Raw genomic sequence first — 18,429 nt, 5'->3', positions numbered from 1 at the left:
TAGTTTTACCCTAATCAATTCTCGCTGTAACCTTCCCACTGCATTAGAGTCACGATAAACATTTATAGGTTCCGATTTATGTTAAGAAAAATTGAGTTCATTTGACGAGGTATTCACTATAGCTTAATTTTCCTTATGAATTTATAATTTGAGGAAAGAATCGAATTTCACCTTCATATGTTTATCGATACAATTCGAGGTAGTATTAAATTTCTAGGTAAATGTTCAGGATGGAGAAATTCAACCTCAGATTACCTCAATTTATGCGAAAATTTGAGGGATGGTCCACTATAGGTTTACTAAGCAGAGGGCTTCACTATACGTTAATTTACCCTATTCCAGTGTTGCAACATATTTTAAGTAAAAGTTTCAAGTTTCATTGTTTAGCTATCCCAGAGGTAGCAGGATTTTTTTTTCTTCACCTTTATAGCAGGATTTTTCTCCAACGCGATTTTCACGACACTGATTTGTATTGTTCTATCACGAAGAAAATGGCGAAGAAATTTTCCTCAACCAAGTTTTTCATTGCTCGCCCAGTGTATAATAAAAACTCAATTTTGAAAATCCTGGAGAAATTTATTATTTATGTGGTACTAGAGCTTCGAAACATTCAGGATATAGGGTAAGTTAACCTATAGTGGACTTTATTAAGCTGTAGTGGACCACTCGTCAGATTAACCAAATTTCTCTTGACATGAGTCGGAATTTATAAATGTTTGTGATGCAGGCTGGCTGGAAAAGATGTTTACCAATGGAAGTTAGTTGAAAATCCCTCAAGTTTTCGCCAAATTTTAGTTAATCTGGCGGGTGGTCCACTATAGGAAAGGGGTCCATCTTAGGTTGATTTACCCTACTATTAACTCAATTTTTGCGAAAACTCGAAGGATTTTCAAAAACCTTCTATTGGAAAACATCTTTTCCAGCCAATCTGCATCATAAACATTTATAAATTCCGATTTATGTTAAGAGAAATCGAGTTGATCTGACGGGTGGTCCACTATAGGTAAATAAAGAAAAGGGGTCCACTATAAGTGAATTTTCTCTTATGTTTGAAAAATATTGATATTTGACACAAAAATAATGTTATCTATTGGTTATTGGAATATATCAATACCAACTAGTTTTTAGTTTTAAAAAAATGGAATTTAAAAAAATCTGGTTTTTAATTTATTTAATTATTTCATAAAGGTTCCTCTAACATTTCTCGAGCGTTAGTTCCCGCAATTCTCCCATCTTGTCGGGCTCATACCCCTGCTTCTCTAGACTTGCTGTTTACCATCTTAACTGCGGGACCACTTGGTTAGCGCTGAAGTAGTCTCTTCCTCTCTATCTCTTCCTCTTTAATTTCGGTGTAGACATTTTCTAGCCTTGTAAATTGTGGCCTAAACATCCTTAAATTCCAATTACGGTTGTGTGGAACTGCTTGGCATTCCCCCTTCGGATGCTGATTTTATAGGTGTGGTTTTCCCTGTGGCTGGAAACCCTCAACTATATATCAGGGGCTGTATTTAAAACTCGAATTATAATAATCTATTATAAAAAATATCTTAATGATGGCATGTTGTTTCTATTATTGTTTCGGCATTTCAACATGTGGTATAATTTATTACCATTTTATGAATTTTATTGAAAACTTTTATCGAATTTTTAGTAACAAAAGACCTAAAGAAAGAGTCTTATATTCCTTTCCTCTTTCATGTTATCCTTCCTCTTCATATCGAAAATTCTTTTAAGATTATCACTCACTAATTTGATACCATTCTGAATTGATCCTCATCCACACTTCAACAACATTATTCTTCTTCGATTTCCAGCACTAAATATCCATGAGCCGACCATCAAACGCAGAATTTTATTTTTCTGCGTGGAACCATCACTGCAACACCAGTAAAGTTGCAGATATAAAAACTCGTTGCCATTGAAATGAAATTCATCAAAAGCCATCCGTTCACACTAAACCTAAACTGGTTCGATAATGTTGTTCTGATGATAATGATTGTCCCACCTCATACTCCCTCCGGCGTTTTGAGCTGGACGATTTGTATGTATAGGATTCTTCTGAAAACATACAATGTTGGCAAGTTGGCAAATAAATAGCGGACTGGTTATAAATTTCAGACATAGTAACCCTTCAACAAAATAGCAATAATTTTAAAATCATTTTACTGATCCGAAGCTCAACCAGAGCGTTTTCGATCCGACATTTATATCGACATGCCTTTGAATTAAATCTCACATTTGAGAGCGTTCGTTTTTCAAAATTGTGCATTTCTGCGCAATATGGGTTAATTACCAGCTGTACTGCTTACATTTTCTACCTTTGTTCATGCACGATTCGGTAACTTTAACGCCTTCGTGCTAGCGGATAATTCAAACGTTAGATTTTTTCGAAGAACAGACCAAGATATCACATCTCTAGAAGTGATAAATCTGAAGGGTAGAAGATTGGGGCTTGAACTCATAACATCACAGCAAGACTCTGAATTCTGCTTCCGACAACCGCGACATCATAATCCCCCATATTTAATAGGGGTTCTCAGACAAAATCTAGCACAGTTGTTTCCGTCACAGCAATTGGCTTAAAGAATTTCCTACGCCGAAATATTGCGACATCCCGAAAAACCCAAATGTTGGTACATTTTATCACCAGCCACCGTACATCAGCATGCCCGCTAGTACAAGTTTTCCTCAAACGTGCCCCTCTCTCTTGGCTCAGCAGCTGTCCGCCTCCGAATTCATTCTTCTTGAAGAGAATTTATTTTGGGTTGCATTTTGCAGTCACCTCGTGGTCGCGACACATGGGACATGGCTGCCGAATGCAACCCCGATGCTGATGCGAAGAAACGCACGGTAAAACCTGCAAACGTCGTCGTTGTCATCATCACCGTAGCCGGCGGGGATGCTTTTAGGATGACTTTCGACAACACGACAACGCGAGTCGACATCGACTTTTACGGTGACAATATACAGGGATAGAAGCACCACACATATTTTCACCCTTTCCTCCGCTTTTTTATGGTTCACACACCCCCGTGAACACACCGATTCTCGGATGGCGCAAGATATCCAACCCCCGTACGTGCATCGGGGGAAGGTTTCTAACTTTAGAGTAAAATAATATTTCTTTTCCACTTGCCTGGCTTTGCAAGGAAAAAATACCACCCACGCACACATGCTCTTGTGTACGGATAGCTTTCGGCGGCTGGAACGGCTTCTTTCTTGCTTCATAAATTGTCGCTAAATGATATCCCGATCCTGAACCGAAAACCTGTACCATATTACGGCACTCTAACTTCTTTGTGTCTTTGTGTTGCTTTTTTTTCACCCAGGGTTGGCGAAAACGGCGACTGGGATCGGGTGGAACCGATCTACACCAAGAGCAGTAAAGCATCCTACCAGGTAACCGGACTAGAACCGTTCACCGTGTACAGCTTCCGGGTGATCGCCGTTAACGAGCTCGGCCACAGCGTGCCGTCCAAGGAATCGTACTACTTTGTGACGCTGAGGGAAGGTGAGTGAAGTTTTTTTTCCTATAATGATACACAAACTTTTACTACTAACGATTTGTTTGAAAATTGCTTTACTATGATTCAAAAATAATTACAAAGCATGCTGAAAATTGATTCAGTTTGAAATAATTTTTACTACATACTAACAAATTCAATGCGTCTCCATCGGTTGAAAAAAAAAGCGGACGCATTATTGTTTATTTCATCAAAATGCATCTGTGTTCTGAAAAATCGTGTAAAATTACCGAATTAAAATAAATTTTGATAAGAGAGCACAAATTATTCCACCTAGAGGTGTGACCTTTTTACATGCCGACTTTACCACTTGTTAAACCAGACTAGCGCATACATATGGGTCAAGTGTGCGCCTCTCATGTTAACAATTTTCTCAGATTAGGCTCAAAACATTGAGGAATGGTTCACATAAGGTCACTATGAAAAACTCCCATCTTTGGTGCCTGCTGAACCACCCCTCACTCAGTGGTAAAAGAGTAATCGTCAAAAACCCTCCTTGTCTTTTAATGATGGCCACAAAAGCATAACGTCTAAAAATAAAGTGATGATAATGAATCGCTTCTACTTCCTGTAGTAGGAGAGAACGAAACTCTGCAATTTATTTTTGACGGATTTAGTCAACTTGGATTACATCAGGTCAACTCAATCCGGAATGAGCAAAACTGTTTTTTAGACTTTTTATTCACCAATTGGCACGGTAATTTTAGTGTTGACAAAGAAGAATATCCCCTATGGAAAAATGAAAAATTTCATACTGCCGAGATCACGACCCTCTGATCATGAGCCTGAATATAAATATGACTTCACTAAAGCAAATTTTGAGCTAATTAATCGTAAATTAACTGACATCGACTGGCAATCACTTCTAAAAAATGAAACAGATATCATCACTGTGCGGTGTTATAGACTCAACTGTACCAAAATCAAAAAAAGAAAATGACTAACTCAAAAGATCCCATTTAGTATACAAGAGAAACTAAAAATTTAAAGAATAGGAAACAAAAAGCTCATAGAACTTACAAAAAACTTAAAGACCAAGGAAATTTGGACAAATATTTGAACATATGTGATGAACTGAATACTAAAATATCTATAGCGTGTGAGAGCTACAACACAAGGGTAAAAAATAACATTAAGTCAGACCCAAAACAGTTTTTTGAATTTGCAAACGATAAAATTAGTCTAATAACTTCCCATCTCGCATGCAATATGAAGACTTTGCCAGTACTGACTCAAAGCTAATCTGCAACAAGTTTGCGAGTTTTTTTTTTTTCAAACCGTGCAAAAATAACCGTGGCATTGCAATGATATCATGTATCCCCAAACTTTTTGAAGCTATCGTAAACCAAAAAATATTTAATCAGGTAAAGAACCGCATAGCGTGTAACCAATATGGTTTTTACAAAGGAAGGTCGACGGCTACTAACTTACTTGAAATTGTTGACTTCTCTCTTGCGTCTATGGACAGAGGTAACTTCGTGGAAATTCTATACACGGATTATAGTAAAGCTTTTGACAGAGTAGATATTTCCATGCTTATGTTCAAATTTAAAAAACTGGGATTTGAGTCAGGCCTACTTAGATGGATTGAATCTTATCCCACAAATAGGACATAAACGGTTAGGTTTAAGGGACACGTTTCTGTACCAATTAAAGTGACATCTGGAGTTCCACAAGGCTCCCATTTAGGCCCTTTACTCTTCATTTTATTTGTTGATGACGTTACCCTTGCGTTGCATCGTCACAAAGTAGTGATATATGCCGTTGACATGAAACTGTACATGAAAATAAGAAACAAATCAGACATCTAACAATTCTAACAAGAGGTTTTTGGTGTAAAAAAAGTCTTCTTGATCTCAGCGTAAAAATCGCAATATCGTATATCCTATATCCTACACAAGGAAAAAGAAATCCTGAACATTCCAGTTGCACTCTTGGACATCAAATTGTAGAAAGGTGTTATCATATTAGAGATTTAGAAGTAATTATGGATTCTAAATTAACATTCATTCATCACTACAATACGGTCATCAATAGGGCCAACGGTATGTTAAGTTTTATAAAAACGTTCAGTTATCATTTCGTAGACCCGTAGTCTCTTTGTTACTTATGTTAGATCTATTTTAGAATACTGTAGTGTTGTTTGGTTGCCTTATCAAGACGTCCATTCCAATAGAATCGAATCCGTACAAAAACAGTTTTTGTTATATGCACTAAGAAAACTACGTTGGAATTCATTTCCTCTCCCTTGTTATGAATCGCTTTGCATGCTTCACTGTACATAATCTAATCCAATATATAATCGAATCAGACAAAAAAATTCATTTGTTTTACATAAATATTTTGTGGGTTTCGAATGAATATGAATAATTTTATTTTGACTCATTCCCCTAAAAGTCAAAAAAACGTCTTGCTTACAAAAAACTATATCCTGAAGTTTTTAACGTAATTGCAGTCAAACGTAAACGTAAATATTGATCATTGTATCAGTATATTTCTGAACTGTTTTTTTTTTATTTTTAGAAATTTTTAAGTATTTTTAAATTTTTTATTCAATTTGAATATTCTTAAAATAAAATTTTTAGTCATTTCAAATTTTTAATTTTTGCTATACTTATCAATTAATAAGGGAACGTCCACTGATAACGTAGACCAAAAACAACTATTTTCGACCTCCTTTTCTCTTGTATAGATCTTCAAAATTCCATCAAGCGTTACGTATTTGATGAATATTCCCTTACGACATATCAGCTTTAGATTAGTCATGTTTGAAATTGAAAGAAAACTTTTTTTACTACTATGTAAATGGGTCATTCCATACGAAGTCACACAGATTTTGGAAAAATGCCAATTATGGTGTCGATAAGAATATCTCCTTTGGTGCAAGATAACACATATTTTCGAAACTACTTTTTTTCTAATTCCTACAATTTATAGACGTAAGACGTCCCAAAAATACTGATAGGTTGTTTTTTAAGAAATCAAAGCAAGGAATCCAGAAGAAATGTTATTTTTGACCGAAAGTGTTGCCAGATTGATTATTTAGCGTTTTTATTCTTAATTTGATTATTTCATCGTATTTCTCAGATATTTTTTTTAACATTTCCACGAAAATAGTTTAAAATCTCGTAATAAATTTTTCGTAAAAAATGTATATCTCGAGGTTGGCTCATATTACCACGGGGTAAAATTTTCCGAGAAATTATCGTATTTCTATCAAATTCAAAATAATATTAGTCAAATTTGCCAAAATATGTAAATTTAGTTTTTAAATAAAAAATAATCTATCTGGCAACACTTCCGGTCGAAAATAATATTTTTTTTCTGAATTCCCTCGACTTTTTCGTTAAAATCACGTATTTCTTGGGGGTCATACGTTTATAAATTGCAAACAAAATTAGGGGGACTGCTTCATTATTCATCTTAGCCCATATATTCATCTCATACAATATGAAAACACAATTGAAAACAGAAAAAACGCATGTTTTCTGAGTAAACCAATCTGCTAATCTACGGAATGGATTCTTCTTAGTTCACTTTAGATTTCTCATAAAGTAGAATCCTCAAAAACTCACTTGAAAGCTCTAAATTTGATATTATTGTCAGGTATCTGCTCTCGAAAACTCATTTAATTCAATCACCTACCTCAGAAAACAAAATCCGCGCATTGTTCTATACGGCTACAACGGGACTCATTCAGCGGCCAACCAAAGTTTTTTTCATCACTAGCGGACCACTTTTTATTTAATCACTAAACAAAATCACTCACTACTCTAATAATACTTTAATCTTTGAAATGTTCACCGCTAATTTCCAAAAACAAGCTTGAATTAGTAAAAATATATGAGATGATTTTCTACAATTCTTAAATTTCATTTCATCTGTTTTCACTGCGTTTAAGAAAACCAAAAGTTTCCAAATCAATTTCTGTTAAAAGGGGTATTGGGAGTAAGCCCGGCACTGAGGGTAAGACCGTCACCCCTTGGATTTTACTAGAAAACGCTAATTAACGGTGTCTAGGAATATATGAAGTGTTGCTATTTAATGTTTTAGACATTTTAAGACACATCGAAGCCACCGTGTAACGTCGAACGTCAAAATAATAGACAAAACACACGCTACTGCAGCTGATGCCTAAACGGATGTAATTTTTCATAAGTGGAACTGAAGCTTTCATTTATTTGAAAAGACTAAAATAATTTTTCGTTGCACTACAATTTATTGCCTGTATTGTTAGCAATCACAAGAGTTTGATCTGAGATAAATTGATGCGATGAATTAATAGAAATACTCTTTAAAAAAATGTGTGCTGGACTATTCCGACATAATTGACATAAATCGACAGCATTGCAGTGGTTACCTAGGCTACCACTTTTGCACGTAAACAACTACAGCGGATATCTAAGTAGCCTACTACGACGGGCTGCGGCTACGTTCATTCATGATAATGTGATTCATGCATGAATAACAGTGTGATGGCGTCGTGAGATGAATAATTGAGCAGTGATTTATGTTTTGAGATGGATATGGAAACGTTGTGAAAAATAATTTGTTTTACAACAGTCAGGATAATTCCAGCTAAATTTACTAAATGTAAAATACTGGGCGATTCCATAAAAGCATGTAAGCGTATTTTGTTTATTTGTTCAATGATTTCGTGAAAATTTGGTGTTTAATCCGTGCATTCTTCGTGAATGTCGGCTTAACGAGATGAATAATGGAGCAGTTCCCCTAATTTTTTTGGAAAAATATATTTATGAAAGTTACACCTTTTCGTAAAAATGTTATATCTCGAGATTGGCTCATATTACCTCGGGGTAATAAATGTTGCTTACGTAAAATTTTCCGTGAAATACGATAAAATTATTAAATTTAAAATAATAATGACTACCTTTTCCGAAAATCGGGAATTTAGTTTTTGAGTACAAAAACAATCTATCTGGCAACACTACTGGTCAAAAAAAAATTTTTTTCTGGATTTCTTGCTTTGTTTTCTTCAAAGTATTTTCCGGACGTCTTACGTCAATAAATTGTGGGAAATAGAAAAAAATGGTTTTGACAAAAATATGCGTTATCTTGCAACAAAAAAAGGGTTATTCCACAGAGAGGGGGTATTCCAATCGACGCCAAAATGGGGATTTTTCCAAAGTGACTCTAGATGAATAATTCCCCCAACTTTGGGCAAAATCTGTGATGTTCTTGTCCAAGTCGCATGTACACTAGGGTAAGACAAAAAATAAATGTTAGCTCTCATGCACTTTTCGTGTTCCTCATGGGTCCGATAACAGCTGTGGAACTTTTCTGATCGATCGGTGGAACTATATTTTTGCGCACGATTCTTAAAGTTTCCATACGATTTTATATGGAAAAATCCACTTTTTCAAAATTTATTCTCTAGAGATGTCCAGTTGGCTCCTGAAAATAAATCGATACATTATATTTATAGGAAATTTTCCTGGGAATAACTCTTCTGAAGACTATAAGGCGCTACGATGCTTGTAAAAAAGTTATTCGCACCACACTGGTTGGATGCCTGACAAACGACTCACCATTGAATTTTTCCAGCAACACTGCTGCAGCATGCTGTTATTGCAAACTTGCTAAATGATGAGAAATAATTTCGCGTGGAAGCGCGGAGAAGCCTCCAAGATAAATTTTACGCGATATTATTTCTTTTCTGATGGTTGAAAGTGCAAAAGCAGCATCCTGCAGCAGTATTGCTAGAAAATTTCAATGGTAAGCCATTCGTCAGATACTCAGTCAGTTTAAGGGCAATATCTTTTTCTATAAGCATTCTAGCGCCTCACGGTTTTCAGAAGAGTTTTTCCAGGAAAATTTCCTACAAATATCATGCATCGATATATTTTTAGGAACCAACTGGACATCTCTAGAGAATAAGTTTTGAAGAAGTGGATTTTCCCATATAAAATCGTATGAAAACTTCAAAAATCGGGCGCAAAAATATTGTTCCACCGATCGATCTGGAAAGTTACACAGTTGTTATAGGATCTTTAAGGAACACGAAAAGTGCATGGGAGCGAAATAATAACACCATCGCTTTTTTTCCTATATAACCGTGTCCCAGTCTAATGTACACTTCGTATGGAATGACCCATATATAATCGAGTCTATATATAATCAAGTCCGACCTGTATAGAGCAGCAGGGTTGCCCAATGTGTAATTTCATTGCACATTCCGGCAAATAGGTGAATTATGATTTCAATCCTGATAATTTCATCGTAATCCTGAGAAAACTTTACATGAAAAATACCCTATCATCCTAAGGGATTTCGTTCAAAACTCGAATTACAGCGTTTTTATTGAATAAAATCTATACACGCTGATTTTCTTTTAAATTCAATTCTTATTTTGCTGTTATCCCTGGAACTGTGATTTGTATTTCTTAGCGCTGTTATGATTATGACTGAATTATCAAATTTAAAGGCCAAGGAATTAAGAAAATATTTAATTTTGAACGGAAGTGTTTCCAGTTGGTGTTTCCAGTTGTTTTTTTTTTTTGTGAGATTTGAACCACTGCGACCATTATTTTGACCTTTTTTCGAATTGGATAAAACCAGTTTTTTTTTTCATTTGGAATGTAGAAACAGTTCTTCTCACTTGGAGTTTCTGAGATCGTCATTAAACATCTTAAACAAAAAATTTTATGAAATTTTGTCTAAGAATGGACTTAAAAATTCTCAGTTTCCCACTGCAGGTATTTAATATTTTCACAGTAGATACATGATTTTCAGCAAACAATTTCAGATCCTAGAGCTTCGGCGAAATTTCCTAGTTTTCTTCTAATTTTATTTCCTTAAAACCTAATTACCAAATGAATTGGAGTATGTTTCTAAGGATTATAGTATATTTATTTTAATTTTTTTGTTAAGAGGTAGTGTTGTCAACGATTGCTTCAAAGGAATCAAACATTATTATTCATCAAGTATAAAACTACAGTTGAACGACAAGAAAATATCCGAACTGAAGTTCATCACTTTGTGGTTTGCGAATCTATTAAAATAACTATTTTTTCGATGTCATAATTCCAAATTACTTTGAATAGCACAATTTATAATATACAGTCATAGCAGCTCCACAGTTGTTAGCAAAATTAGAATTGAGATTACAGTCATACCTCGATATAAGGCAACCTCGATAGAACGTAACTTAATATAACGTAGCTTTTACCTCGATATAACGTAACTTTTTAAACTGTATTGAAAATGAAAATAAATGATACAGCAACTGTTTTTGGGCTATGAATTGCTTCAAAAAATGTTTGAAGTAAGTTTTGAAACCAGTGAAATCAATGCAAAAATGGAAGATAAGAAAGGTTTAAAAATACTAATAGGTGATGAAAAATAGGTTTTCACGCATCCTTCAGTAACAATTCACAGTCTTGCATAAAAAAAAAAATTTTTTTTTTGCTTGTTGAAATTTTCTCTAAATGGGCATAAGAAAGGTTGAAAAATACTGATAAGTGATGGGAAATTGGTTTTCGCGCATATTTAATAACTATTAACATTCTTGCATAAATTAAAAAAAAATTTTTTTGCTTCGATCTAACGTAACTCGATACAACTTAACGAAAATAAAAATAAAGTTGTCTTATATCGAGGTATGACTGTATAAGCAAATCAAGGAAAATTTAATTCTATTTATTAAAAATAATGTAACTTGGGGTGATTTTTTCATATAAAATATATTAAAATATTTTCGTATTAAATGCAAAAATAAATAGCTAGCAACACTGCCGTTAAAATTGATATTTTTTTTTTTGGATTCCTGGCCCAATTTTCGTCAAAATGCAATCTCCTGATTGTCCAGAAATATAAAATATCCGAAAATATAAAGAAGCTCTAACAAAGGTATTCCTTAAAACCACAGAAAATTTTGCTTAACCTTTGAATGCGCACGACATTAAAATATCATCTAAACACATAAAATCTTTGTTTAACAGGTTTACTGCTCTAAAACTAACCAATATGCATAGAAAAACTGGAAGATTTACTTTGCAATGCGAAAAGATTACCATGTTGTTTCAAAACAACACTGCGACTTTATCGCAGCATAACGTCGAAACAATTACTTTTGTTAACAGTAACTTTGAAATTGACCTTTTGTTAGTAGAATTTCTTACAACTTAGACATTTTCATTCACCACTAACCTTATTTTAAAATTCATTTTCAAAGACTGTCAGCACCAGTTGGAAATCTCGCCATGTTGCCCTTCTCCTAGAAAGGTATAGCAATCACTGGAAAAACCAAAGGTATAAAAGTGCTCCAAAGGGTCGAATCTCGTATATCAATCGACTTAGTTTGACGAGCTGAGCATTTTCTGTATGTGTGTGTATGTGTGTGTGTATGTGTGTGTATGTAACGCTCTCCCAATCTCACTCGATTTTCTCAGAGATGGCTGGACCGATTTTCATGAAATTAATTGCAAATGAGAGGTCTAGTTGCCCCATAAGACCCTATTGAATTTCATTGCAATCGGATTTTTAGTTTAGAGGTTATGTTTAAAAATGTGAAAATCACGAAACTTCATTATTTCAGAAACTACTCAATCGATTTGAACAAAATCGGTTTTAAATGAACGAGCTACTAAAAAAACCCTTAATTTGTGAGTTTCATGAAGATTAAACGTGTGGTTCGTAAGTTATTTAAAGAAACGTGTTCTGGAGAGTGTTTAATCTCACTCGTGTTTCTCAGAGATGGCTGGACCGATTTCCACAAAATTAATGTCATTTGGAAGGTCTAATTACCCCATAAGACCCTATTGATTTTTTTTTGCAATCGGACTATTACTTTGCCTGTTATGTTTAAAAATGTGAAATCCAGCTTTGAAAAGAAACATATTCCGAAGACTACTTAAACTCACTCACTTTTCTCAGAGATGGCTGAACCGATTTCCACGAAATTAGTGTCAAATGAAAGGTCTAGCCGCCTCATAACACCCTATTGAATTTCAATGTAATCGGTCTGTTACTTTGTCTGTAATGTATCAAAATATAAAAATCACGAAACTTCATTATCTCAGAAAGTACACAGCCGATTTGAACAGTATTGGTATCAAATGAACGGGCTAGTTAAAGGTTATATGATGAATTTTAAAGTGATTAAACACGTGGTTCAAAAATTGTAAAAAGAAACATGTACCGGTGGCTTTTCAATTTCACTCGTTTTCCCAAAAATGGCTGGACTAAATTCAACAATCTTACGATCAAATGAAAAGTATGGCTTTTTATTCCAACCGTTATGTATTAAATTATAAAAACAACGAAAGTCTATTATCTCAAAGATCACACGACTTATTTGAACATATCTAGTGTCATTTGAACGGGTTGTCTCTCAAACTCACAAGTAAGAAATTTAGTTATGAAAAGAAACGAAATTCAAAGACTATTTAAAACTGTAACTGCTTTAAATTTGGTATTGGTATTATTTCGCTATTTCTTCAGCACGAATATTTTACTCCTATTTGATATTTTTATCACTTGCATTTATTTTAATCACTTGTAAAACCGAAGATATGAGAGTGCTCCAAAGGGCCGAATAGCATATATCACTCGACTCAGTTCGACGAGCTGAGCATTTTCTGTATGTGTGTGTGTGTGTATGTGTGTGTGTGTATGTGCAGATTTTTATTTTCACTTACTGTTCTCAGAGATAGCTGGACCGATTTTAATGAAATTATATGCAAATTAAAGTTCTAGTTGCCCCATAAGACCCTATAATATTTCATTGTAATTGGATTTTTATTCTAGAGGTTATGTTTAAAAATGTGAAAATCACGAAACATCAATATCTCAGAAACCACACAACCGATTTCAATTAAATTGGTATCAAATGAACGGGTTATCTTAAAAACCCTTAACTTTTGAATTTTATATAGATTGAACATGTGGTTCAAAAGTTAGGAAAAGAAACGTCTTCTGAAAACTGTTTAATTTCACTCATGTTTCTTAGAGATGGCTGGACTGATTTCCACCAAATCAGTGTCATATGAAAGGTCTAGTTAACCCATTAGACCCTATTATTTTTTTGCAATCGGACTATTACTTTGCCTGTTATGTTTAAAAATGTGAAATCCAGCTTTGAAAAGAAACATATTCCGAAGACTACTTGGACTCACTCACTTTTCTCAGAGATGGCTGAACCGATTTTCACGAAATAAGTGTCAAATGAAAGGTCTAGCTGACTCATAACATCCTATTGAATTTTTCTGTAATCGAACTGTAACTTCGTCTGTAATGTATGTAAGTTTGTGAAAATCACGAAACTTCATTATCTCAGAAAGTACACAACCGATTTGATCAATAGTATTATCAGATGAACGGGCTAGTTAAGGGTTAACTGATGAATCATGGTTTAACACGTAGTTTCGAAGTTTGGCTGCCCTATACGTTCTCATTTAATTTGATTATAATAAAATGTTAATAAAACAACGAAAGTTTATTATCTCAAAGATTACACGACTTATTTGAACATAACGAGTGTCATACGAACGAGTCATATCTCAAACTTACAAATAACAAACTGCATAACAATTTGATATGTGGTTCAAAAGTTATGGAAAGAAAAGAAATTCAAAGGCTTTTTAAAACTATACCTGCTTTGATCAATATATGTGGCCTCAATAAGTTTCAGCACTGCGAAAATATCGACATCACTATGGGCAGAAATCAAATCAAAAAACGACTAACTACTGGAAATAATGTATAGAATATAAGAAAACCTTGTATTATTATAACTGTAGTCTACATTTGCTTGACGAAAATAAATAAATAAATAATGAAATATAATTTAAATGTGGTATCGTACCATTTGAGTGTTCCCGGTATCGCTCGTGATTGAATTGTTCGAAATTAAGAGTCATTTCTTTTATTTCGCTATTTCTTGAGCATTTACATTACGATAAATTTCATTTTTTATACTTCAATTACAACATCATTATTTTAGAACCCAAAAAGTGAATACACATTTATTGGATTGAAGCGTTCATGTAAATCTACTTGTACAAATAATAAGTTTGAATGAGAAAGGCTGGGTCTGACCGCTAGGTGGGTTAATTTAGGTTTTTTTTCGTTTTCGAGATTTTGACAGCCTAAACAAAAACAAAACATTCAAATACAGTACTTCCAGCTAATAAGTTTTCTTCGTTAGAGCCTAGTGAGCTGTTCTAATAAATAATGTTTCTAAAAAGAATAAATTACATATATTTTGAAACATTATTAGTAATGTTGTTTTAAAACAACATTGCACATTCAAGGGTTAATTTTTAAAAAATGCTATAACTCGAGTTTGGTTCACAATATCTCAATGATTTTTGTAAGCTCGAGGAAATTTGTTTTTGCGTCAGAATACATGAAACAATCATGCATAGAAGCCAATGCAGAAGAAAAAGTAAATTTTTGTTGCACTGTGTTATTATCGATACACAGTTTTGGCTTTTTTTTCTAAACACAAAATAAAAAATGCAACTTTTATTAGAAAGGTAAAAAAAATGCAATCACTTGGAAAAAACATTGCGAGTAACTTCTAATACCGAAGCAAGCTGTTCCTGCGTTTGGCATGGATTCTAATCGAGTAATACCTCCAATTCAATGTCTTTGAAGGTTTTTGATCTTCATAACATCTCTAAAACGACGGAACCAAGCACGGCACGTTGTTTCATTTAGCGTTTCCGTTAAAAAAATTATAACTCTTGATGCACTTCTGCCGCCATTTTTTTTTTTTTTTTCAGGAATGAGAAAAGCAAATGACGATTGTTCGGCACAAAATCGGACACTTTCACACAATTTAGAGCCGCTCTACAGTTCGTTTTTTAATATTAACTCCCTATTTACTTCAGTTTTAGAGAAATTACAATTTTAATGCAGCATATCTGGTGAACAATTGCATAAAAAAAGCTCCCAATTATTGCTCCTAGACTGCTGAATGGAACAGGAATCCGGACTCAACTTTTTATTCCGCTAGCTATTCCTTGTTAAAAGTAACCGTTGAAGAAATATTGTATTAAATCATGACTTAGATCCTTTTTTCAATGCTTTTCATCCCTTTAAGAAATCCAACAAACTTCCTAGCTTTAAAACTGCTTCCAGTTTATCTCCCCTCCTGGTCACTTTGATATCGAGCAGCACACGAAAACTCCGAACACAAAAAAAATCGCTTTAGGAAATGGTGGCAAATCAGTAAAAACTGTCTCATCAGCAGGACCGAACGAACGAACAGGGAAAATAAAGAAAACATGACACTTTATGACATGATAACATTGTTATTGTTATTGTTGGCGACCGGTGACCGAGCCGGGGCGCGGTGCGTAACAACTGTAGTCGTTTTGTTTTCGTTCCACCAAGATAAGAAAATTGTATAATTGCTATCGTGAAACGCGACGAATGAAATTAACATAATTTCAATTTGTGAAGCCGACGGACAGAGACAGAGAGGGAGAAAAATCAGGCAACTCAAACAAGGACACATGGGCGGGTACGGGGAGTAACGACGGTGACCCATGAAGGTTGCTGGAATGGAAAAACAACGAGTTACTCGACTACAAACGATCGCGAGGGGGTAGTGGGGACGTGCCAAAATCTTTAGCGGCTGGTCCTTAATTGCAGTACCGCGCAGGGGAGCTCATCATCCCAAAGTGGTTGGCAATGTTCCAAAAGGCAAATTCCCAGTAACAATTTGTCTCCTCGCTTTTTGCTCAAGTGGAAGAAGTTATCGCTTCCGATAATGGGAGAGATCACGCTGATGTCGAAAAAATAAACCAAAAGAAAATCCCTATACAAGACAAAAAGTTGTCCCCGTTGTAACCACGCTCATCTTACGTCCCGAAGCCCATCGAAGAAAGGCGGAGAAGGCGAAATTTATACAATCAAAATTCCCGAAGATACTTCAAGCATCGTTTAATAGTTTCACGGGTCCGCCGTAGACCAAGTGAATCCGGTGTTTCGCTATCACCGTGCGCCGGCGTTGAAGTCCACGGTTGAGGTAACATTTTAAAACAATTGCCACTGCACCGTTCGTGTTACCGTGTTTTATTATGGTCTTTTTACCTCTGTCCCGAACAAACTCCCGCTCGAACAGTGTTGCCAGTGAACTCGCATCGGAAGGTGACACTGATTGGGGACAAAATTCGGCACCAAGCTGGCATCCTTGTTTGCCATCCCAATTTGTAGCTCCGGAATCGTGTTTCGTGTATTTAACAGACGTAAAACCCCTACGTTGTCGCCATCGGCTACCCCCAGCTAGCGTGAGAAGTAATGTATAGTCACGTTACCCCGGGAGTCATGAGAGCAGCAATGAATTTTCCTCCCCCTCTCTCTCTGTCTCGTTTTCTCTCGCGTTCACGTTGTTTTAAGAGGCGTCGGAGTATCCCCCGCCGGCGAAGGTGGAATGAACAAAATTGGTGGCAAATATTTGAGCAGCCAGCTATAACTTCTGTGTAATTATTTAACGTCTAAGCTTGGTGCTTGCATAACCTCGGCTTTTGATACAAGCAGTGTACCGTGGGAAGCCTCCTCGTAGATAAGAGATGTTCTCCTATCGCGGGGTGAACGAAGAGTGTTGAATTCAAGCCCGTTTCTTGTGGAGTGAGGATGGCAGGCACTTCGGAATTGGCCTTGTTTGCCCAACGAGACTGGATTCTTCGGTAAAAGGATTTCTGGTCGGAATTTTGGCTCAGAATTAATAGAATTCTTGTGTTTCCGTAATGTCGTAATCAATGGAGGCCACTAGGAAAACTGAGCGATGTTCAGTCGAATACTGGCCCGTACAAAGTCGGTACAGGAAACGGTTGCTTGTGTTCGGTCTGTTGTTGCTATATTTTCAGCGAAAGCCACAGAGCATGTTTACCTTGTCATTTTTACCATTTGTAAACATTTTTAACATTTTTAAGATTTTTAACATTTTAAACCTTCGTTAATAAAAGGGGGATTTCTATTATGACTGCAAAACCATAGTGAAACAAAAAAATCCAACTTATGATTTTAAATTCAATTGGTATTTCAGTACTTAAAAAATTATATATTATATATTTTATATTTTGATATACCTACTATGATTTCAAACTGAACATTTTTATCGTCTTTCTGAGAAAACTTCTACATGAGACGCATTTTCTATCCTGAGGTATCATGAGTAAAACACGAGTTATAGCATTTCTAAGAAATGAAGTCAAATTATCTCGACAATCTTTTTTTCACTTTCCTTAACTCTAGATATTTTACATTAAAGGATATTCTGGAGATGGCATTTTGAAAAAAAAACTGTAAAATCAAGAAATTTTGCCGAAGATGTAGAAATTAAAGTTGTTTGCTGACAACGATGAATCTGTTGTTAAAAAAAATACTACAGTGGAAAACTGCGAACTTCGAGGTCTGTGCTTAGAGAAAATATCATTAAAAAACCTCTCTTTGCGATGTTCAAGTTGGAACACAGAAAATCAAAACAACAAAAGAAATACTGTTTTTAACTAACTGGCAACACTTCCGTTCAATATTTTTATATTTTCTGAACTCCTTGGCTACTTTCCTTCGAATTTTATAATTGTCAGAATGTCATGATCAAAACAAACTAGGAATATCAGCAAAATAAAAATTGAATTTATAAGTAAATCAGAATTTATGAGTTTTAAATACGTTTAACTCGAGTTTTGCTCACAATACTTAAGAATGAATGGAATTTTCCATGCTTAAACATGCTATATCTGGTTTTGTGCCAAATGTAACCTCAGTTTTCAACAAGAATTGATGTATTAATTGAAGGGATTGATATTTCGGCTTGCAGTCTAATGAATTGCGTCGATTTCCATCTACTCATCGCAGACGTTTCGGTCGTATTATGGTAGCATCATCAGGGCCTCCAATATATTTAACATTTGTTGTACAATTGGATTTA

The 18,429-nt window shown here is 34.9% G+C and overlaps 1 protein-coding gene across 5 annotated transcripts in view; it reads left to right on the top strand.

Annotated features, from left to right (window-relative positions):
- Positions 1-18,429, top strand: part of LOC129718547 (tyrosine-protein phosphatase 99A-like) — a 295,684-nt gene that overhangs the window by 185,438 nt on the left and 91,817 nt on the right. For all 5 annotated transcript variants that reach the window (XM_055669421.1, XM_055669417.1, XM_055669420.1 and 2 more), the window contains exon 6: positions 3,330-3,511. In XM_055669421.1, the coding sequence (XP_055525396.1) occupies positions 3,330-3,511 (182 nt within the window). The remainder of the gene's footprint in view (positions 1-3,329; positions 3,512-18,429) is intronic.

Source organism: Wyeomyia smithii, chromosome 1 (assembly GCF_029784165.1).
Source record: "Wyeomyia smithii strain HCP4-BCI-WySm-NY-G18 chromosome 1, ASM2978416v1, whole genome shotgun sequence".
Taxonomy (NCBI): Eukaryota; Metazoa; Arthropoda; class Insecta; order Diptera; family Culicidae; genus Wyeomyia; species Wyeomyia smithii.
Note: the sequence above shows the minus strand (reverse complement) of the source record. Positions and strands in the feature narration are given on the sequence as shown.